At 32.0% G+C, this 23,585-nt stretch overlaps 1 protein-coding gene across 1 annotated transcript; it reads right to left on the minus strand.

Moving 5' to 3' along the window:
* Positions 1-8,835: 8,835 nt before the first annotated feature.
* Positions 8,836-20,649, minus strand: LOC149544306 (protein TOPLESS-RELATED PROTEIN 2-like). Its single transcript, XM_089796382.1, has 26 exons — positions 20,320-20,649; positions 19,004-19,192; positions 18,693-18,872; positions 18,092-18,205; positions 17,826-17,984; positions 17,222-17,393; positions 16,946-17,081; positions 16,620-16,729; positions 14,691-14,823; positions 14,458-14,561; positions 14,225-14,297; positions 13,991-14,064; positions 13,813-13,908; positions 13,581-13,676; positions 13,273-13,400; positions 12,901-13,135; positions 12,624-12,791; positions 12,452-12,547; positions 11,353-11,502; positions 11,137-11,247; positions 10,854-11,033; positions 10,430-10,564; positions 10,229-10,321; positions 9,939-10,127; positions 9,609-9,781; positions 8,836-9,366 (listed from the first exon to the last, which is right to left on the minus strand). Exons 2-26 carry the CDS (start codon positions 19,084-19,086, stop codon positions 9,174-9,176), a joined length of 3,381 nt encoding a protein of 1,126 aa, XP_089652508.1. The 5' UTR covers positions 19,087-19,192; positions 20,320-20,649; the 3' UTR covers positions 8,836-9,173.
* Positions 20,650-23,585: the final 2,936 nt, after the last annotated feature.

Consider the following 23,585-nt stretch of genomic DNA (forward strand, 5'->3'; position numbering starts at 1 on the left):
TTATAATATCTTTTAATAGTCACAAGATAATAGACTTTCTTGAGTGTCTTCAAAACTATCAAGTTTACTAGCAATTGCATATATGCTACTTTCCTCAACTTGGTTGGAAGTTGAGATAGACTCATTCTTAGGTAAAGAATTGAGTGGTTTTCTTGGGGGCTAAATGGTGTACCAGACCTTTGTAGGAACACAAGGGTTTGGGATAGAGGGGGCAATATTAGATCTCTCCTTCAAAATATTAAGGGATCATCATTAGGGTTTAAAATCTTATTGGTGTTATTTTTAGGAACCTCATGTTGTGAAGCAACATTATTACTCATGGATGAGCCACCAATATTAGGAAATGGCTGATTTAAAAAGCAAAAATGATTCCTTCTGTTGTGATCCTCTTTGCAACACAAAATATGCATTGAGGCCACCAAGAAACTCGCTATGACATGAAATTATGTCATTTTCTATGCCTATGACTAGTGCTTTAATAAGACTAATGCCCAAGTAAATTGTGTCACTTTTCATTTCTAGAACATCTCATTCAAGATAGTTAAATAGTGAAATCTATAATCTTTCTTTTTTAAATCAATAAATAATGAAATTTTAAGCTGGCCCAACATAATCGTGGTAACCTAATAGAGATTTAAATCTTGACAATAGACTCACCAAAAAAGTGTGTCAATCATTATTCCTTATTATTACAATTATGATAACTTTCTTTTAAAAAATATTTTAAAAATCTAATACTATTTTATATATTAATTTTTTTATACTTTCATATTAATTAAAAATAAAATAAATCTTAATTTATGGCCCAACATAATCGTGGTAACCTAATAGAGATTTGAATCTTAACAATAGACTCACCAACAAAGTGTGTCAATCATTATTCCTTATTATTACAATTATAATAACTTACTTTTAAAAAAAATTTAAAAATCTAATACTATTTTATATATTAATTTTTTTATATTTTCATATTAATTAAAAATAAAATAAATCTTAATTAATAAATTACTTTTACTTAATATAGTTAACTTTATGCTTAATATAGCTTTTAATTAAGAAACTTACTTATTACTTAATATATTTACTTTTATTTCCTTGCTTATTATTTAACATATTTACTTTTACTAATGTCACCCTTCTTGGGGGGAGGTGCAAAATCATCATATAAAAACAACTATAAGGAAAATGAACATTTTAGTCAAAAAAAATTATCTTTTGTATAAAATTTGATAAGCTATTTACCACCCAAAATATTAATAAATATAGATAAACATTATATTTTCAAAATAATAATAAGGTTGATAAGTAGGAGATAATTTCCACAGTAAGTCAAACTCATTGACCCATGTTTCATGAGTAGTGATTCAACATGAATCCATCTCTCATGAGAATAAATGGAACACTTAGCACTCATTGGATCTAGCTGATGCTCACAGGGGTGAAGCACCGAGACTTCCCGGGAGGTCACCCATCCCAGTACCACTCCAGCCTGAGCGTGCTTAACTGCGGAGTTTCCTCCATGGTTAAACCCAAAGCTTGCAACCCCATTTGCAAAACCTTCACCAAGTGTTCTGCCTTATGAACCATTCATTAGAAAGCCCCTTAAGCTCATCAATTGATAAGTAGGAGAAAAAGAAACTATAAGATTAATAATAAAATTAAAGAAACTATTTATAATTTTAAAATATTCTTGATAAAAATATGAGTGAAAAATAAAAATAATCTCAATTTGTTAATAATTTTTTTAGTTAATTATAGATAAAAAAATTAATAGACAAAAGTTGAACAAAAATATAAATTATAAATAATTAAATAACTAATCAAACAAAATTTTAATAAAAATGTCAACTATCTTTATTTATTACAAATATCTTATTTTAAAAACATTAAATTTAAAGTACATCTTAATATTTTACATGTGAAATAAGTTTCTATCAATAGATTCAAGAAAGTATATTTCACTTCTATTGTCATTATAAATGTTTCTTCACACTAACTACTAATCTGAATTTTTTTGAACACCATTAAAATATGCTCAACATTATTTTTATATTTATTTTGAAGTACATAAACTATTTTGATCTATTGTTCTATTAAATAATAGTGTTGCATGCTCCATACATCACCTTTTCAAAAGCCAAAGCAAGAATTGGAGCTTTTCTTAATGATTTCATTATGTTTGTATTTTTAAGTAGTATTTCTTTTTCTTACTAAATTTCTTTATGTTTATATTTTCATGTACATTTGTATCTAAGTTACTTCACTCTTACATAATAGTTATTAGTGACTCATTTTGTCCTACTTAATGACAATATGTCGATGATAAAATTAGTTAAATTTATACAATAAAACCTTCGCGAAAATATATAATTATATATATCAAACTTAAAAAAGGTAAGGTGTTATTTATTATTATTTATATAATATTATATAATAATTATTAGATAGTAATAATTATTATGTAAACCAAACGAATTAGGAGGGCTCGGTATCAAAAATTTAAGTTGGCAAAATGAAGCATTAGGGGTCAAACTGACTTAGAGATTATTCATAGAAAGAAATCATAAATGGGAAAAAACTATGTATAATAAATATTTAAATGCATCTAACCCTTACTCTTTGATTAGAATGAGGAACCTTCCTAAAGGATCTGAGAGCTAGAATTTCATAGTTAACAACATAGATTTGATTAGTAAATATCTCACTTGGGATGTTGGTAATGGGGAGGAAGCTCTCTCCTAGGAGGATTCTTGGGATGGGAATCCCCATTAGATAATATGAATATCCCAGCTGATCTTAAAGAATAATTAGTCAAAGTTTGGGAGTGTACAGTTTGTAATTATAAAATCCAAAAAGATTTTAATGGTAGTATAAGTTGGGAATGGAAAAATTTAGATAATTTTAACTTAGAACCATAAGTAAAAAAGGTGTATGAAGACATCATTAATAAGAGGAAAATAAAACAATTAATGAGAAATGACAAACTCATATGGGTAGCATCAAAAGATGGAAGTTATAGCATGAAAAATGGCTATAAAGAAATCATCTAGTCTCAAAGATGGGAAGACGAGTACAATCCCCTTAAACTTTGTTGGGATTCTTCTTGTCTTCCAAAGGCAGGTTTCTTTCTGTGGACCGCCTCCCAAGACAGGATTGTAATTGATGATAGACTTAGAAAGTTGGGCATTGAGGGGCCATCTAGATGTGTGTTATGTTTGAATGACAATGAAGACACTAACCATCTTTTATATAGATGTTCATATATACAAAGGTGTTGGGAATGGCTTTGACATATGTTAAGATGGATTGTACCATTTCCTAAAACTCTAAATGAGCTACTTAAGAGTTGGCCCATAGATAATAGTAAAGGTATCTATGGTAACATTTGGAATATTTCCCCTTCAATCCTTGTTTGGGAAATATGGAGAGAAAGGAATAGAAGAATATTCTGCAATCAAGAGATAATGGCATGTGAGACTAATAAAATAGAAGCATTTATAGTTGAAACATTAAACTCTAATCTTAGAAAGATTCCAATAGAGGAAGGATCATTTACAGAATGGGATGGTCTTATGAGAAAAAGTTGGAAAAACCTAGTCAATTCCCCAATGATGTATCAATAAAAGACCAAAGAGGCTAGAAGCAAATGTTGTAGGAATCCACCCTTGACAGGTTGGACCAAATTAAATTTTGATGGAGATTCGAGAGGCAATCCTAGTACTGCTGGGATAGGATGCATCATGAATGATGAATCTGACAAGTGGATTGCTAAAAGGGCTAAATATATAGGATCAACCACTAACAACCTTGCTAAATTAGAAGCCCTTCAAGAAGGTCTCCAAATCTACCTGGAGCTCAACATTTCAAAACTTATTATTGAAGGAGATTCATAGATTATCTTAAATGCTATCAGAAAAAGGGAGACTCCTAACTAGGTTCTAAATTCTAAATTGGAAGAAGTTCTATATCTCTTGGATTGTATCGAAGATATTTAGATTATGTATATTTTTTGGCAAGGTAATAAAATAGAAAATCAGTTAGCGAATAAGGGAGCTGACAGGGAAAATTTTGTAATATTTAATTGTAAGTAAACTAATCCAAAAGTTAGCAACAGTATTAAAAGATGGGACAATGTAAAATTTAGCCATATAAGATAATATAGTATATCAAACTAGCTATTACTATAAATGCATACATATCTAAGCATATAAAGACATAAAAAAAACTATAGATATATTTTTATAATGTCATAAATAAAAGTGAAAACATTAACACCATGTTGCAATCAAAGGGGAGGACGGAAAATTGGAAAAGGTGTCCTCAAAATGCTGATAGATTTAAAAATATAAACTAAAAGAATAAAGTTGAATTCAATTTATAAAAGTTAAGATAATTATACTTTCAAATGTGAAAGGTAGTCAGTCAATATATGGGAATGTAATTTGGACACTTTTTTATTCTTTATCCCTATATCTAATAGCTCTCTAGGTGGAGTTTTATAATTCAATTTTAAAACCCTGTAGCTGCATTAATTTTACATCATTTCTTGACATTAGGCATCATCATATTCCAATATGATTTGATTGCATGTAGGTGGCATCAACAGATGATGTATAGATATTGAGGTGCTTCTAGAGCCTTTGTTAAGATCGTTAGTTCTCTATTTATAGTTTAATTGGTACTAGTCACTTTTTATTCCCCACTATGTTTCAGCCTGGTTTAGTTATTAGCTTAGGATGGATACCAATATTAGTATATTTCATGCCTCGGAGGTGCAGACCATGGTATTTAGAGGAAATGTGAAATCAAAGAGATGGAATTGACTATTAAACCCTATGGATGAGATGATGTGGATTGTTGTGAGTCGTGTCTTAGAAGAAGGAATGTTCAATTATGATTTTTCTTGGAGAACCAATGGTGAAATTATAGGCTCTTTCATAGGTTGTCTTGCTAGAGCAAACATAGAGTAGTGGGATATGATCAGGCTTTGGTACAATGTTTTCAACTCTATTTGGTGTGTAGGTCTTGAAGAAGTGGTTATGAATATTGATGGGAAATGAAGGATCCCTCTCCCAAAAATGTACATGGCACATCCCCCTGGTAGCTTTGAGTTGGCCATTGTTCCTAGGCACCCCTGTCTAGTTATTTGAGAGAAGGCTTTTTTTTTTCAAGCTTGGTTGAAAATAGAAGCTAGTATTCATTTTCTTCTTAGGTGGAGAGGGATCTCAGAAGATCATAACATGGTCTGGCTCAGGAATCATCTCTGCATCTTCAACTCCTATATCCATCGAGGAGTGGTGCTCGAGAATCTAGAAGATCTGGATATTTGTATTCCAAATATGGAAAAATCTAGTAGGGAGAAAAGATCTTTTGAATTGCCACCAAACTATCAATCTGAGAACTTGAAGGACATTGCTAAAATTATCATGGCTTACTAGAAATAGGGTATGATGTTTATTGGTGCCCCTGCTTTTTGGTTTTTGTCTGAATGTCAAATTATGTTAATATTGGATGTTAGATGGAGATTTTCTTGTTTCTCCTTTCCTGTATTCAACATATATGTAGTCTGGATAGTTTTAGTTTAGGGTTTTTTGTATCCTTTGTCTAGCCTTGGAGGTTTTGATTTTGTGATGGGTTCCTCTTTATTCACAACCCTAGCAATATCTTAGTCTATTAGATTTTTAGCCCTGGGCTATTATTATTAGTGCACCCCAAGTTTATATAATTTCAAAATAAAATTATAACTAGTTTTAATTTGTGTTGGTGAGTTTTTGCAAAACATGTAAGGTAATTGAAGCTTTGACTACAAGTTATGTAACAATTATACCATAATCGTGATATTAATCTCAGTAACTGTGCTAAAAGCTTTAAATACACGCATAGCAACACATTAAGACCAATATGTGAAAGAAACAAATCAAGAATCAAATCTTTCAATTATAATTAGAAACAAAAAAGAAAAAAAGAATCTATTGGTAATGATATTCCACCTCAAATACAACTAACTTGATTGGATAAATTGACATCACTATTTTAGAAACTACAAACATGTATAATCATTTAAAGGAATAGAATAGTAAAAATTGATTAAGTCAAAAACTAAGTATACCAATGCATAATAAATTATATATAGACAAAGAGAGAAATGCAATAAATATGTATCAAAAAAGGCAATTACAAATATTGTAGAAACAATTCATATTTTCAGGTTGGTCTAACACTACTAATATTTTTGGAAAGAAAGATATGTGTGATTGCAAGCTAATAGAAGGATTATTGCAAAAGATATAATAAGTTGTGAGTAGACAAACCAAATATTGAAAGGAGATTAATTTTTCATGGCAAAATTCATGTTAATTTTCATGTCTCATCATAATTTTTATTCATATAAAAACTAGGGTATGCCCCTTTCAAATTGTATAATATAGGACTTCAATCCTAGACCAGGCTAAAGGTTTTCTTGCTCCATTCTTTCCTACCAGTGTCTATTTGAACAGAGAATTATTTATTTCAATTTAATTTATTTAATATAACACAAGGCTTCAACTATTTATTGATCAAAATAAAAATAAAAATAATTAGATAGTAATATTATAATTAATAAAAATTTAATATATGTATGAAATAATTATTATGTACAACTTAATTATTAAAAAAATATGGTTATTCACAATAAATAATAGTTATTATTGTGAATAATAATAGATGTTATGATTAACATAGTATTTATCATTATTGTAATATAGAAAAATTATTTCATGGATAATTATACACAATACAAGTAATTCTAACATATTGGATTGTGGTATGCACTAGTGTTGGCATATTAACACCTAGAATTGTTTCATTTTGATATCTACATTCTCCTCCTTATCACTTTGGTTAACTAAGTGTCTTGTTGTAACTTTGATTAACAAGCCTCCTTATCTCTCAACTTTGTATCCCTCTATTTCTCTTATCTCTCCTTATCTCCCCTCCTCATCGCCTACAACCTCTTATCTCTTCATTCATTTCCCTTATGTCTCTCAAACTACTTCCTCCACAATGACATAATATCTCCCAACACTTCTCCATGAACCTATACATGCATTTTTTTATCATGTCAATATCTCTATTGGGGCTTCTTCAACAATGACCCATAGGAATTACTAATTTTAACTGAGTGACCAAGAATTGAACCCTTGATTTCCCTTTGAATAGGACTTGTGAATTACTAAGCAATATGTTATAGATTTTTGTTAAACGTATTGTTTAACTATGCAATATGCTATAAATTTACATTTTATATTTTAACATAAATTAATGTAAATGATTTAAAGTTAAATATTTCTCATTATTATTTATCAAAATAATTACTATATTATGGCCTTAATTATTATTTAAAGAACTTAAACTCATGTTTTAGACTTTACAACATAGAGATTCTAATTTATTAGTCCCTACCTTTAGACAAGGAACTTATGTTTTTTTTACCCCCTCCAATTAAAATTTGTGGCAAAGCATTCACATAATATAAAGTTTGAATGCAAATATTAAAAAATTCTATTTATCAAATGAAAAATCTCAATTTCTTATTGGTTGGGCATATTTTCCTAGGGTTTTTGTGACTTTTTGATTTTGAGAATTTGGACGAGGCATAAACAGCTATCCATGAATAGTAAATAGGAGTGCAGAGTAGGACAAGTGTGGTTCCCCGCCATTCTGGAAGCTTCCGAGTCAAGCAAAAATATTTCACTTGTATCACAGCCATCTCAAGTTTGGCTAAAGATTTCACGTCACAAGCTTTATTGCTAACTCCACTCTTTCCACATACGAATCCATGAAATTAATTTTTCTAAAAAATCAAACAATAACGATAGCAGTAGAAGAATATTACATTGTGATGATTTTAAGTAATAATTTGTTTTCTGCCCACTGAATTTTATATTTTGAGGAATGAATTGAATATTTGTTAATCCCTCTTATCAAATGGTAAATTTAAAAAAAAATCTTAGGAATATGTGGAAATCAATTTGCAATTTATAATATTAAATATAACCTATGTTCATATTATATTGTCAAATCAATAATAAATATTACTAATATTCTACCAAATTTAATAATATATTTTTTCAACTATAATTATGTTATAAATAGATCTATTAATAATTACTCCCATTTTATTGACTATTCTTGTATTAAATATAATTATATTAGATTTGAATTATTAATCAATAATGAATATGATTTAAATTTTCTTAATATTGTATAATACCTCATATATTAACTTAATATACTCTTCAATTATTTATTTATCAATTAAATATTACTTAGTAATAAAGATATAATATTCATTTAAGTTATTAGTTAGAGTTATAAATAATTTGATATCAAATATTATAAAAATTGTATTATATTGTAGATTGTAAAAAATATTTTCATATTAATAGATTATATTTAAATTATTAATAAATAATAGATATTGTTTAAACTATATTTTACAAACTAACTAACTAAACTATATTTTGTTAAACATTTCAAGATGTTTTCCTGAACACATGCTCACAACTACTAACCCTTGCTATGATCTCTAAAGGTAGGGACTCCAATTCTCAAAGAGCTCTTGTTATTACAATTTCCAACTTATTTCAACTACAATATAAAAATGTTATGACAAGAAATGATAGCAAAGTTCTTTATTCATCTGATCTCAACATTTTAATTCCAAGTCAAATCAAATAAGTCTTAATAAATAAAATTAAAAAATTGTTTTGGTTAATTATTTTTTAACTTGAGAATCTCAAACTTTCAAATTTATATATTTTTGGAAATGAATTACAATGCATTGCAAAAGAATCGTTTACAAAATATTTGCCGCTGGTTAGATCAAAAGGATGAATTTCGCCATTACAATAACTTACATGGTACGTAGCAAAAAATAAAGCAGAACCTCGTTGAAAATAATGGTTTAGAGTACGTATACCCCCGAGAAAAAGTGCTACAACTATTGATCTATGTACAAATCAGAAACAATACAGTGTGACATTTGCTGCTTGATATTTGTACTATCACTTTTCATGCTACTATGGTAATTAATGCAATCAGATTTCCACAATCCATGATTTAAAATGTTTATTTTCTGGAATAGATGAAAAGTCTCTACACAATCTATTCCAGAAAATAAACATTTTATACTATGGTAATTTTGAACCATGGTTGCTCGTTGAGGGTTCTGAAGTACCTTCTCCATTCTCAAGTGAGCCCACAGCCTCATCCCCCTGTGATTCTATCAGCCAAATCAAACACACACACCCATTACTCAAACCAATAGCGAATTGGTTACGTTCGTGTGGGTGTGCTGCAATTGCAACAGCATAGATATTGTCCCTGCAGAGGGTAACCAAGAGAAGTTCCATTAATTTTTTAGCCATAGCAGCTATTTTCATGATGGGAATCAAGAGAATTTCTATTTTTTTTTTGATGAATAGTAGCCATTTTCATTAAAATTAGATAAATACACTATTCACTAAAAAAAAGTAGTGAGATAAGGATCGTCCATCAGGAGTTAGATGGGCAGTGCCTTGATTAGATAAGAGTTAAAGATAACATTTGCATAAGAAACACCGTACCTGCTCGTGCCTGACGGTGAAATCGCAGAAGAAGAGATAGAATAAACTGGCATTAGGGCATCCGCATCAAAAACCCTAATTGCACCATCATAGAAACTGGCATAGACTAGTTGGCTGTCACATGAATACTGAGCACTGGAAATTGGTGCAGGCATTGGATCATGAGGTTGCCACTGCAAAAGAAAGTGGTAATCATTAGTTGTTTCTTCAAATGTTAAAACCCCAGTTTTCATGAATGAACTAGGCATTACTGTAGATTGAAACTATTTATCTCTGGAAGCAAAGCCTAACATTTAAAATCTTAGCATTTATACAAGTGTAGCATCTTACATGGCATGCTTGATCAAATGTAGAACAATCATAGATTACAATCTGGTTCTCCTGCACAACTAGCAAGTGAACCTGATTTTTGTGAAAACTTATTTTGCTAATTCCAACTGGTGAAGAGGACCCTTCTCCATGTGGATATACAGTTTGCTCTTGCTGTATTTCGCATCCATTTAGGTTCCAGGCACAGAGCTGCCACCATAATAGTTATCTCAGTCAAAGTTGTAATTTCACGACTTAAATGCCAGAAATATAAATTAGTTGAGAAACTCTCAGAGAGCTAAATTCATTACCAGACCATCAGCTCCAGCTGATATCAACAGATCCAAACATAGTGAAAATGCCAGGCTAGTGATTTTCTTCTGGTGGTGGTGTCCTTCCAATACCTTTTCCGGGGCAATGACATTAATACATTATGCAACCAGATAATAAATGAAATTCAGGAAAAACTTTTGAATACTAAATGTTCATAAAAACCAATATATGCATGGTACCTGCTCTATTCGGTTTTTCAAATTGCGAATTACAATTTTCGAGTTCTCCAACCCAAAAGCAATTATATTGTTATCCTTTGGATGGAGACAAAAAGATGTTGCTGGCCGGGAAGGGAGCAACGAGACTGATTCAATCTGCATTAAATTTGCAATATTGCATTTAGGAATCTGATATCAATCACTGAGAAGTCTTGAATTTAAGATTGCAAATCATAGAGTATATATTTCTACCTACATAATCATGTTCCCTAAAAAGGTTTTCAACATATAACTACAGGTTATTCACTTAACGGGATTAAGTACAAGCACCAGCATTGGAAATTGCCATATTTTCTAGCCAGAGAAATGCTTGATCAAAAATGAAGAAAGTTACTGAAGTAAACAATAAAACTACAAATAAACTTATAATGAGCATATCACTCACCTCCCATTTTGGCAAATTGATTAAGGACACGTCTCCACCAGAAGTGGATAACATGTGATTGTCACTGTTTGACAAAGCCATGCACGAGATTTGTCGTTCTGAGTCTTTGTGGTATGAATCATTTGCAGTTGAACAACTAGCTGGCTTTAAGAATAACTGAGTTATAATGGGATCTGTCACCTGAAAACAAGTTCCTAATACAGTCAAATGAAATGTATAGATTCATTTAAAATAAACTGATTTCCATTCAAGTCCAAGTAGACATCCGTTTGAGAATATGCACCTTCTCAATTGGATTCCCCTCATTACGTGCCCATTTCCATCGCTTGCAACAAGCATTGGAGTCCAAAGCTAGAACGCTAGAACCAGAGTTTGTATAGAGTATTTGAACAATCTGTAGAGCACAATAAGGAAAATTAGAGGTACACGAGAACAAGTAAACGAGATTTTGCATTTCGCCTTAATAGTTTTATCTAGCATGTAGAGGATGAGGGCTCACCTTTTCCTTGGACATTTCATCTGGTATTTTAAGAATCCTATAGTGGAATGAACGATACACCCCTGCAAGATTCATTTTTTTTGTCTCATTTACATCCTCATCTCCAACAGTTTGTTTCACATCTGTTGGCCGGTTGCTATCAGCATTATTCTGCATGCAACAGTTATTGCAGTTAACTATGGACTTCAAGAAATGGCTATTTTAGATGCTTATTCATCAGTCTCAACTGAAGGTCACAAGAATGGAGAAAATATGATATTGTACTAGAACTATTAAGAACGTAGAATGATTTCACACAACTAGCTTGAAACAGGCTACCCTGTACTCCACTTCTCAGTTTCGCCATTTACTAAAGCATCCCTTAAAATTAAATTAAATCACATCCCCTTAATATAAATTTTCAAACATCAGATCATAATCAAGGGTTGGATTAAAAATGCATCTTGCATACTATCTTATATCAAATCGGATTACCATCAAAATTCACTGGCACTAATGTTGAAAGGGGTGGTCAAATTTTACTTGGACACTGTCTTATAATCTAGTTTTCCCCAGCAAATTGAGAGATATAGGCAGTTCAAAAGTCCAATACACCCCACTGACTTAACATGACCAGCATCTGTAAAAAGTGTGGATCAATGTCTGCTTCTAAGTTTAAATAAGATAAAGACTGTTTGCATTTTTTTTTTTAATGCTGAACGGAAACCTTTATTTAAAGCATACAGTCCAAAGAATACATTGTAATTGATCTTCTAGAGCACTGAATATCAAACAGCATAATATAACTTCATGGTTCAAATTCTTTTTGAAGAATATTGTTTAAAATAAATAAATAAAAATGCTTCCAATATATTTAAAAAGTTTAGAATCTTGAACACTGGCACATTCAATATCCATATAAAAAGAATGGGATTGAGGTTGTTGAGATTTTGGATCTCACTATCATCAACAATAATATTAATTTTATGTATGATCAAATATGACCTTTCATTTCCATGGTATTTCATAAAAAATTTAAATGATTTGCAGACACGTTGCATTTCATAAACTTCAAAATCTAAGCACTATACCACATAACAATAGAAGTGAAAGTACTTACCGCTGATGCTTCTGCAAGAATCTTCACTAAGCTACCTATGGCGCCAGAAAATGGGGTGGTTTCATTTACAGAAGCAACATGACTTAAAATTGTATCCTGCATGCAGTTGATATTAATATTGTTTTTTTCATTGCATGCTTGAACATGATAAGCATATGATGTAACATGGTACCTTTGTTACCAGTGACTGTGCAGGCACCTTTATTCCATGATACACTTCATTATTCAGCATATGAATCAACTGCAGTCCATCTGCATTGGCTAAGATCATTATCCCACTGTTCTTCATTGTCACAGCCAATAAGGAGCCTTCTTTGTTGAAACAAAGGCGAGGATTGGTCTGTAAAATATTATAGAGCCAAGTCAATGGAAAGTGCCGTTTATAAAATCACAAGTTTTATAACTGTAGAAAATTGTAATAACGGGCATTATGGCAATTCTCTGTTTACCTCCAAGCAGCCTTCCTCAACACTAGTTAAGGCCAATATTTTGACATTATCCATGTCCCAAAACTTTATTTGGTAATCATCCCCCACTGCTAGGAACCTATTCCTTGTATCAAAGTGCACCACTCCAACAGAGTTCTTTTGAAGGCCACAATATGTACGTTTGATTGTTCCATCACTTTCATTCCACTCAACTAAGTATGATTCACCTTCTTTGCTTGTTCCACATGAGAAAAGTCTAAACCAGCAATAAGGTAGATAGAATCAAAGAACATCTCAAGGAATTTAACGAACTGATTATAAAAAACCTAATATCAATGAATTAACACCATAATTTGTAGTCAGAGAACTATATCTTAGAACATAACATAGTACCGCGATCCATCATCACTATAAGCTATTGCTGTGCACAATGTCCCAGGCACATCATACTTAAATGTAGACACCCTACCATCATAAAACCAGGCTTTGATCTTGCCATCAATAGCTGTGGACAGTATGAACTGCAATGTATAATGGAATATAATAAGCGTTGTTTGAAAATAGAGTTTATTTAGCTTAAGGCTGAAGCAATCATATTTTGGAAAGAAAATATCTACAGAAACGAATATTTCAATTTTCTGCTTAAATTGCTTATCCTTCACATTCTTTTGATTATGGAGAGACTTCGGGGAATCACATGCCTGGGTGTTCTCTTTTTGATGAGGAAAAATACAATAAACAGGAGCTTCATGTCCCTCAAATGTGTGCTGCATGTGCCCCGTTGCCGCATCCCATACCTTCACACTCAAGTACTTTTATCACAGAGCCATATAGGATACTTGACAAACTTCAAATCTCCTACTTGGAAAGAACTGATGTGTCCTCATAATGGACATAACTATTGATAGTCAATATAATAAGTGTATGATTTACCTTGATGCACTTATCATCCCCACATGTGATAATAGAAAGCTGTTTGTTACAACAGTTGAAGGCAATATCATTTACCCCCCCGTTATGAGCATTGATCTGCAAATTGAGTCTAATTTTGTTAGATTCTGTTAAGTAGGAAATAAAGGAAGAAAATCACATTCTAAATCTGTGTATGAACCTCAAGATGTGGTCTCAATTCTCTAGACCCAAAATAGGAATATATGCGTATGATACACTTGGAAAAAGCAACTCCTGCAGGTAGGTCGTAGAAAAAGAAATCCTTCAGAAAACTATTTCTATTATTATAATACCTTTGTCTACTTATCAAAAGGAGCCATGACTAGTAAAATGAGATGAAGAATATGATATCTAAACACACATTCTAGAGAGCAATAAAGGTAGGCCAACATACCAACCATGTCTCCATTTGGGCTCCAAATACAACGGCTCACTGAGACAACTGGTTCATCAACAGAAAGTCCAGACTAAACACACCACAGCAGGAAGAAAAAGTATAAGTTAGTTCTTTGTTGTTGAGAACCACACTAGATCTTTTGAGAAGATATGCAAACAATAAATAATACATGCTCCTGTAACTAATATAGAATTTCTACTATTATAAAAGACAGGAAAAAGGAAATGCACCTTTCTGGCGCCATCTAAGGGACTCCAAACTCCAAATATCTTGTTAATTATCTTTTCTCCTGATCCCACATCCCAAATTTCAAGATCACCAGTACTTGTTCCAACTGAAATTATGATCACAGTCAATATGCATAGATTTCATTCTATTAATAATTAAAAAATAAGTAATAGATTGGATAGAAGAACCTTCTCAAATACAGGATTAACTTTTGGCGAGTTCAAGTGAATATTACCTAACAAAATAGAAGACTTCTCAGGATGAAAATCCATGCTAATTACTTTTGAGCCTTGGCCGAGGCTTCTGACAACCTTCATAGGAAGATCATCTTGAGAATGAGGTTGAGTTGGTCCTCTATTCATCACCAGCTGATCAAAATAAAAATAATAAATGTTAAATTTTGGGTATAATTATTACATAACAATGACAATAGGTAAAGAAAGTTCTATGGCAAGTCATGACCCTCTAAATCTATGAAGTATGGTTAGCCTGCCTGGGACCCTAGTTGGGAAACAGTTTCAGGTCCATTTCACCTGAAGGTTCAAACAGGGTCCGAACCTAGTTAGGTTGGTTCATCCAGGCCAAACCCTCAACCAGGGCAGCCCTAGGCAGACCAAGAGCAAACCAAGTACATTTCCACTAAGAAACATTCTACAATTAGTGCAAGAAACAATTATTACAGAATTTAAATAAGATCTTTAACAATTACAAAACAAAATTTGCTGAAGCTCAGATATTTATTACATCAAATTAAACTGGCCCTCAACATTTCTTCCAATGTTATTTTGATATCCAATTAATGATAATGACCTTTGTCCAATTAATTGCAAGCTCTCTATAGTGTAAATTATATTTTAAATATTCAACAATATCTTCAATAGGCGAAGGGTATTGGAAACTACAAACAAACAATCTCTCTATACAGTGACAATGTAAGAAGCATTTGAGGACTTGCAAAGCAAGAATATTATTGGTGCAATTGATCCCCTTGGCATCAGCAGTGTTTGTGAATCAACCAAAGCCTTCAATGCAGAAGATAAAGATTCAGACTTTTGATATAGATGATTGAAACTTTGAAACTTTGGTATAAAGTTCCAAATGCTGAAAGTCAAAACAATGATACTTGAACTCAATGTTATTATTTTAATATTTTGATGTTGATATGATGCTATGATTACAAGTTTATGGTGTTTTTGTTGTATTTATGGTAGTATATGACATTGTAATCTTAATTCATGCTTGTAGGCTGCATATACATACATGCATACATATACATACACATACACAGAGAGATATATATGATGTTTTACGTGCTTTTGTACTAACAAACCCAAACCCCATTTCAAAATTTTGTCGTACTGGCAAGCCACTTCTTTCAACCCAAACTTGAACCTGACCCCAAACCCAAACGGACAACTTAGCTCTAAATAATGCAAACCTCTGCTTGAAATAATCATTTCACCAAAGCTTACAAAATAATATTTGGAAATAGATCAGATATAAACTTAAAAGAATGGCTAAGCCTAAAGTTCTTATCAAAATCAAGGAAGAGCTCATTTGTAACTTATTATCACGTAGCAAATGTGATTATTGATATCTTGTGTTTCAGGACAGATATTTAGTCCCTTTTTTGAAGAATTACGGTTAGGACCCCCATTTGTAACTTGACTATATAAATGATGCTCTGTAGGTAATTGTTTAAGCTTTTGAGATTTTAGCAAATTGACATTGGTGTGTGGCTGAAGCACTAAATCCCTATCAACAATTTTTGGAAGGCAGGAGGCAGGGTTAGGCATGATACAGACAGTGGGGGTTGAGAGACATGCTGATAAAAGTTTGGGCAGCAGCAGACATTTCCTAACAACAATTTTTCAGGAATCAACATTCTTAACCTTGCTGACATACTTATGATTTTTTCCTTATTGTAAGATACATTAACGAGCTCTGTTTGTCAGTCATGTCAATTTTGAAGATCTTATTTGAAACAAAATCTATATTAATCCATTGATTACGCTATTTAACTGTAGATTATAATGTCATAGTATACTCGAAGTGATATCAAAGGGCAGTTCCAAGCAAATCGTTGTGCAGAACTAGAACAAGATGGTTACAAGTATTAAGAAACTTTAAAATACTACATCATACATGGAAAGCCATTCCTTACCACATCAGATGGACCAATACGGGAACGTTTAGCGACATGTACAGGACTCGTACATTGATAAATAGTTCCAGTGCTATTTGCAGTAGGTGTTCTGATTTGATTCAACGAACCTGTTGTAGCCATCAGGCATCAAAACATTTCAGAAAATAAACACTGTTTGGTTGATTATTCCTTGCCATACTGCAGGGAGACGCTATTGAACTCAGATACTAAGAAAGAGAAGTTATTTCCTATCAAGAGACCAACATCCCATAATAAATATTCAAGAATGGCTAGGAAATTTATTGAATGAAAAAATAACTTTTTATAGACCACAAGATGTTTACCTGCATAACGAGGTGGAAAAACATTCCCTGTGCCTGCAGGTACAAGAGGATGTGGCATGGAAGGCTCAGAATTTTCCATCCATCCTGTAGGAAACAACCTACGACTACCAGAGAGATCAACTCCATGCTGAAATGGCTGAAAAAATCAGAGAAATTTTTTTTTAACCGAGAAAAAAGCCACAATATGAACAGAATCTAAATGATAAACAATAGAACAGTGAAGATATGTGGTGGGTATTAAAAATAATAAAAATACAGGTTGGTAACACAACTTACAACAATTGTAGGAGCAGGTAAATGAGGTACCCCTTGTGGAATTGCTTCAACAATAGAATTATTTGTGTGGTTTTGAGATCCACCGAAAGGTACACATGTGTGATCAACAAACAAAGTTTTGATCTCAGGAATAGGAGCTGGGTGCTTGCAAACCTGATGCTGCCAATTCAGACTAGAAAAAAGGGGATATAAAGACTTGTTAGTTGCAAGAAAATATTAAAAACCAGAACCAATCCCTGCTTAAAGTACATTCTGTAACCCTTAATAGGGTTCCTAATTCAAAAACTGCACCTACAAAGTGGTAGAATAATTTTCAAACATTTTGCATATTTCTAGTTTAAAAAGTGATTAACGAACATCAAATTTTCTCCATTCATATGAAATTCTAATCACATTACTTGAGGTTTATGATGATTTAGCTCTGGAATAAGGTGATTGGTGTTGGATTATTTCTCAATTATAATTAACTAGTTATTTAGGTAGTTCATTGAACAACTCTTATTTGAAGATATAATTTTCAGTGAATGCAATATATCTTTGGACATTTTCAGAAAATCTTTAACCAAGTTTGAAAACTGAGGAAAAGTAAGGAGAGAAGTGGGACCTTTGATTTATGAGGATCCTTAACCTAGAATTTTCAATATTTGGAAATTTCAGCTTATTGCGAATTTGAGGATTGCCCTTAATAAACTTTATCAGGTTCACACACAGTTGTTTCCGTTGGGATGTTGTATCCCCATAACTTGCAAGCTCCTTATTTTCCCTACATTGAAGCAAATCATGGTTTAAAAAATTAGAATCAATATGAAAAAGAGAGACAATGGGACAACATGAAAAATGAATAAAACCAAACATAAAACAGAGCACTACCTTATGTTTCCCAGAGTTATTAAGCATGTGAGCTTTTTGAAAATGTCTCTATTACCGTGTTCAAATACCTTAAGATCCTTCCTAAGGATTTTCACTGCTTTTGCATAATCTTTCCTGGAAAAGTGTAAAATTACTCTGTGAATGTCATCTTAAAAACTCAGCACTGCATTATTTAAATACAGCTGAGGAACTTATAACCTGAAACCCATAATCTTGAAATAACTGTCTACAATATTCACAAAATATTTAACGACTAGAAAATAAACAAACAAAATCCACAAGCATTCTCCAATATGAACCATGAATAGCTTTAGAGTATAAAGAAAGCACTAATCTCAGTAGCTAAGATGCGAGTATTGAACAGAATCATCAATTAGCCTTACATTTAAACTACAAGCTTGAAATCAACTTCTACTAACAGAAAGATGAAAGATAACACAAAGCCCAATTTTCACGATAGAACAAGCCTGAAAAAATCTGAATTCTTAATCATTAGAGGTTGATAAAATAAGCCGGTCTGGTGTTCATGCAGGAAATTCATTTCACAACACATCCAACATGCACTAATACAGATCAAATTTCAATAGAGAATACTGCTTACATGTCCAATGCTTCTAAATATTTCTGTTTCCTGATCTCAAAGAAAGTTTTTTTAGAGTAGTCATTCTCTTCAACTGTTGTAAAACTCGAGAGGTAACACTCAACTTTATCCCATTCTCCAGCCAGAACTTGTGATTCAAAGTACTCCATGTTAAAGTAGCAACGAGACTCTTGTTCCAACCTAGGCAATGCAAAATCACAGTATAGTAAACAACAAAAGAAGACAAAAAGAGAGTTGCACTATCTAATTTCAGGATCGTGCCAAGACAATACAATGTTCAAAATTACCAGAATAAGACAGATAATGCTTACTTGTGTGCTGTTTCACTGAGCCTCTCCTGGTTCAGAAACTGCAAAATGAGGAGCTTCAATTCTGTGTTCAAGTCGGTGTCCATTTTTGACTAAACTGCAACAGTCGCGCTCAATGATCCGGTCCAAATCACTTTACCTTGAACCAACTCAAGGTTTCGTTCTCCTTCGCCTTGCAAGGATCAATAGCACCTGTACCATCAAATGCCCAACAATCCTTATGATCAGAAGAAAGGAACGAATTCAATCTTTTTTTACAAGAATTGTCAGAAAAGTGAACAAACAAGAAAGATTTAGTTTAACTTTAGATGGGAACCTTTGAAAAGGGCTAATCATTTCATCCCTGCACAGACGATGGCACCCAGATCTTTATGGATTCAAAGGCAAACAAATTTAAGTAAATAAAAAGTCATCAATAAATCAAGGGTGAAAAGATCCAAATGAAAACAACTGTATGCTAAAGGTTTTTATAGTGGAGATCACAAAAGCAAAAATATGATAACCCATAATTTGTAAAATCTACTGGGCTTTACAGTGGACATCTCCAAAAGTAACTTGCATATTCATTCAGGGCTCTCACAGTTTCAAACTCCTGTTCGTACATTCAAATATCCCTGTATCTTAATCCAACTGACCAAGCAAGATGTAGGCTCTAGGTAAATTTAACAAAGCATATAGCATGCAGAAACAGAGCAGGCCAGGTGAAAGTACACAAAATTTGTTTATTTCGTTAAGAGAACCTCTTCATCTAAGAGCCGAGGACTGAGGAGTATCCCTTCCACCAAAATCCACCCAGGGCACAATCTCAGCCTCATCCGTAATGATAGGTTAGAAAAGTACAATCAATCAGAGATATTAGGTTTCCACATACCATAAATAATGACACCCAATAATTTAATCATTATTTTATAAACTTTATGTGCATAACAGTTTACACCACATTCCATGATCTATCCTTAAAATGAGAGAGCTGTAAAGAAAAAAATGGATAAATTACAGCTCTCTCATCCTGATGATAGATCATGGCATGATCTCAAACATTATACAAAAAAATTTTACTCAATTGAACTCAAAAGCGCAATGCAATAAATACAATCCAGTAAATTTAACTGGTGCAAGTCCTAGATAAACCTAAGTTCAAATCTCACCCAACAACAACGCATGGCCATCATTCTGAGCATGGAGATATCCATTCTAACTGAAAGGATGTAAATAGACAAAACTAATAGTTGGTTCAGCAATTCCAACGCACCGCAAGACCACAGAACACTACACCAGAAGAAGCAAAAGGCATGCAAGAACAACCCACATGAACATACCTAAATATAATTTCAGGTGTCTTTTGCAAATAACTAAACAATGCAGTAGGCGAAATCAAAATTCCCCTCCCTTTTTCTTCCGCCGCTTCTTTCTTCTCCCCACAGAAGAAGTACAACCGAAAACAGTGAAAAGAAGCTTGCTCAAAGACGCTGAATGAGTTCAAGAAAATGGATTGATGCCAATTATATAGCGAAGCCAAATTTTAGGTCCCCATCCTCGTGTTTTGCATTCAGCCTCTGCTAATCAATGACACGCTTCCCGAAAAAGAATTTTCCCTCGCCACTACGGAATTTTTCCAAGAAAAACAAAATGCAGGCTTCTTGAATTTGCTCGCCTTTAATGCAGAGTAGTGGACTTTGCTCCCTTTAGTCTCTGGGTCGTTTCCCCGCTATTTTTGGTTGATAAATTCTAAGACTTATTTTGATAAGTACGGTATATATCTGATTTCTAGTTGATCGTGGGAATTTGAATATATTGGGTATGACAACGGACAGACACGAATGTTTTCTTACCCGTTTTGTGGACCATTTTTATTGGGGTTTCTTTTTTCTCTTCGAAATATTCATCTCGGAAACATGTTTTGTTTGAAAAGATTAGGATATACTTTAATTAATAGAATAATTATTATATACATAATACATATATAGATGTAATCTTAGATTCTACCAGTGAATAAGACAATCTATAGAGAGTATCTCTTCACGCTTTCGTGCATTTTCAAAAAGATGTAATTTGAAAGGGAACACGCTGTCTAAATTATTTGTTTCTTTTTAAGTTGACTTATATAATCAGTCAATTTTAAAGTTTTGATAAGCATGTTTTGTTTTTCTTGTATTGGTATTTCTTGCCAATATTTCTCATCTCTACGTTCCATGATAAATAGTGGTCTCATTTAAATTTTGGTAAATGTGTCTTCTTAAAAAACTTAAGATGTATTTTAATTTATACATTGAAATTATATTTACTTACATATAAGTTTGAAATTCTAATTTATATAAAGTGAACATGACAACCAAAAGAAATCTTTTTTTATACATTTTGTAGATTTGAAAGGAAATACGACACTTTAGTTTTTTCTCTATTTATCTATTTCCATTTTTTGTTGAATTGTGATTGTTGTATTGATTGTTTTTCCACTTTTGAGTCATATATGACATTGAAAATTTGTCAAATCATTTAATAAATTAAATTTTATCAATAAATATCAAAATTTATTATAGACAATAGTTGTTAAAAATATATTACAAAAAAGAAAAAGAAAAAAAGACAATCAATATTTATTTTAAAATGTAAAATGAAAGGCATTAACATGATTATATCTTCATAAAAAAAGACACAAGAGAAGTTTATGTTTTGTGGATTGCTAAAAAGAATAGGTTTTTTTTTAATGTTTGCTTATCTCCAAGATATTTATAGTTTCTCATTCCACCACAAATAGTGGTCATGTTTTTTAGTTTTGGTAAGCATATTATATTTGATAAAATTAAGATGAGTTTTTTTTAATAATAATTAGGATGAGTTTTGCATTCTTACACTTTCATTCTGATGATGGATAATGGAGTATGGTTAAAACTTTGCATTCAATTCTATCCCAGAAATACAATTGAATACATTTTAAAATATAATTTAATGTTAATAAATTAATTTTCAATTTAAATAAAATAAAATTATAGAACTATTTTAAATACACTAAAAGATATTTATTTATATTTAATTTATCAAATATGAATAAAATGATCATCTACAAAAATTTCTACATAAAATAAATATATTATAAAAAAATTAATACAAAAATAACATGATAAACATAACACGAAGAAAGTAAGAGAAAATAAAAACTAAAATAATTATAAAAATTAAAATCAAAACTAATTGCTAAAAACTAAGAAGAATAAAAAAGAAAAATGGGTCACAGTTTGATGCAACACTATGTGAACAAAGACAATATCCCAAATAAAAGCAAAAAGCATGTTAACTTCATTCTCGCATCAAACTTTGAGCAACATATGTTTGAGGTAAATAGTTTCAATATCAAATGCTTGATTAGTTTTGACATTTTATCAACACTTCATGAAGAAAAAAGATAGCCCTTCTTCAAACTCATGGTATTCAAGAACATAAGGAAACAAGGAAGAAGGTGATACACATTTCAAGTACATCCGAAGCAAAGTTAGGGCTTTAAAACCCTATCAGGAGCATATTGAAGGATGGGTAAGAGTAGACAATAGACGCGGGTGTTGGTATCTCTAACCAATGTTGTCTATTAGTGTCAACCACTTAGTCTTTTACAAGGCAGAGTTAGACAGTCATCACTACGACAGAGCTACTCTACATAGGCCGAGTCATGTACATAAGATAGTATGTACCGAGTAATTCTAGAAGCCAAGTAAAGTATGGTCACAGAGCAATTTTCTATATGTATCAAGCTCATCAACGACCGAGCAAGTCATCAGCGACTAAGTGAAATTCCAAATATATAAGTACTGAGTGATATGTCGAGCATCAAAAATAGTAGAGACTGAGCAATGTAGAGTCTACATAAAAGTCAGGAATGGAATAGAGTTTTAGGCAAAACGATTATCAAGCCGACTTGGAAGGTTTATTTAAGTTTTGAAGAGGTTGTTACAGAATGTTTACATGATGGGGATCGCATATCCTCATATACATCACATATCTAGAAGAGGCAAAACATGGAACCATCTAAAAGACTCTTCCCAAAATCTTTAAATAGTGATGGTCTTAACCTAGATCATGTGTGATTGTGTGTTATGCAACAAGGGAGAAGATCATAAGTAATTCAAGGGTTATATTATCATCTAACATAGCAGGTGACCTATTCATAAGTAGTGAAAGTGAAAGGGAAAGACAAGAGTTATCATATCAAAGAAGAGGATCAGTTAGTATGCAGGAGACTCAAAATTAGCTTGCAGAGAAAATCAAGAGTTAGGTACTGAGTCAGTTTTAACAAACCTAAATCAGGGTAAATCTCTTAACAGAGTGGTCTTAACAGATCTTTGTAAATCTCCTAATAGAGTCCTTACTTTGTTGCAAGTGTCAAATCCTCTTACAAGATGAAACCTAACAATTTCTTAAGTCTTTAATAGGAAAGAATCCTCACAGGGTAGATCATATGTTATGGTCAAACATTGTAACCTTAACTAGTTAACTTTATTAATGTAGCAGTGAAGAGGGTGTCATCCCCACCCCAGTTTTACCTTCACCTTGGAGGGTTTCTAGGTAACAAATATTGTGTTATGTGTTATTA

The sequence above is a fragment of the Cupressus sempervirens genome, chromosome 8, assembly GCF_028749045.1.
Source record: "Cupressus sempervirens isolate cs-2001-9-10 chromosome 8, ASM2874904v1, whole genome shotgun sequence".
NCBI classification, from domain to species: domain Eukaryota; kingdom Viridiplantae; phylum Streptophyta; class Pinopsida; order Cupressales; family Cupressaceae; genus Cupressus; species Cupressus sempervirens.

Coding starts and splice junctions, on each gene's coding strand:
- LOC149544306 (XM_089796382.1), bottom strand. CDS start 19,086: ATGGACACCGACTTGAACACAGAATTGAAGCTCCTCATTTTGCAGTTT. Junction 14,824..16,619: donor GTATTGGTCCATCTGATGTG/GTAAGGAATGGC, acceptor TATTTTGATCAG/CTGGTGATGAATAGAGGACC. Junction 10,322..10,429: donor TGAAAAACCGAATAGAGCAG/GTACCATGCATA, acceptor GCCCCGGAAAAG/GTATTGGAAGGACACCACCA.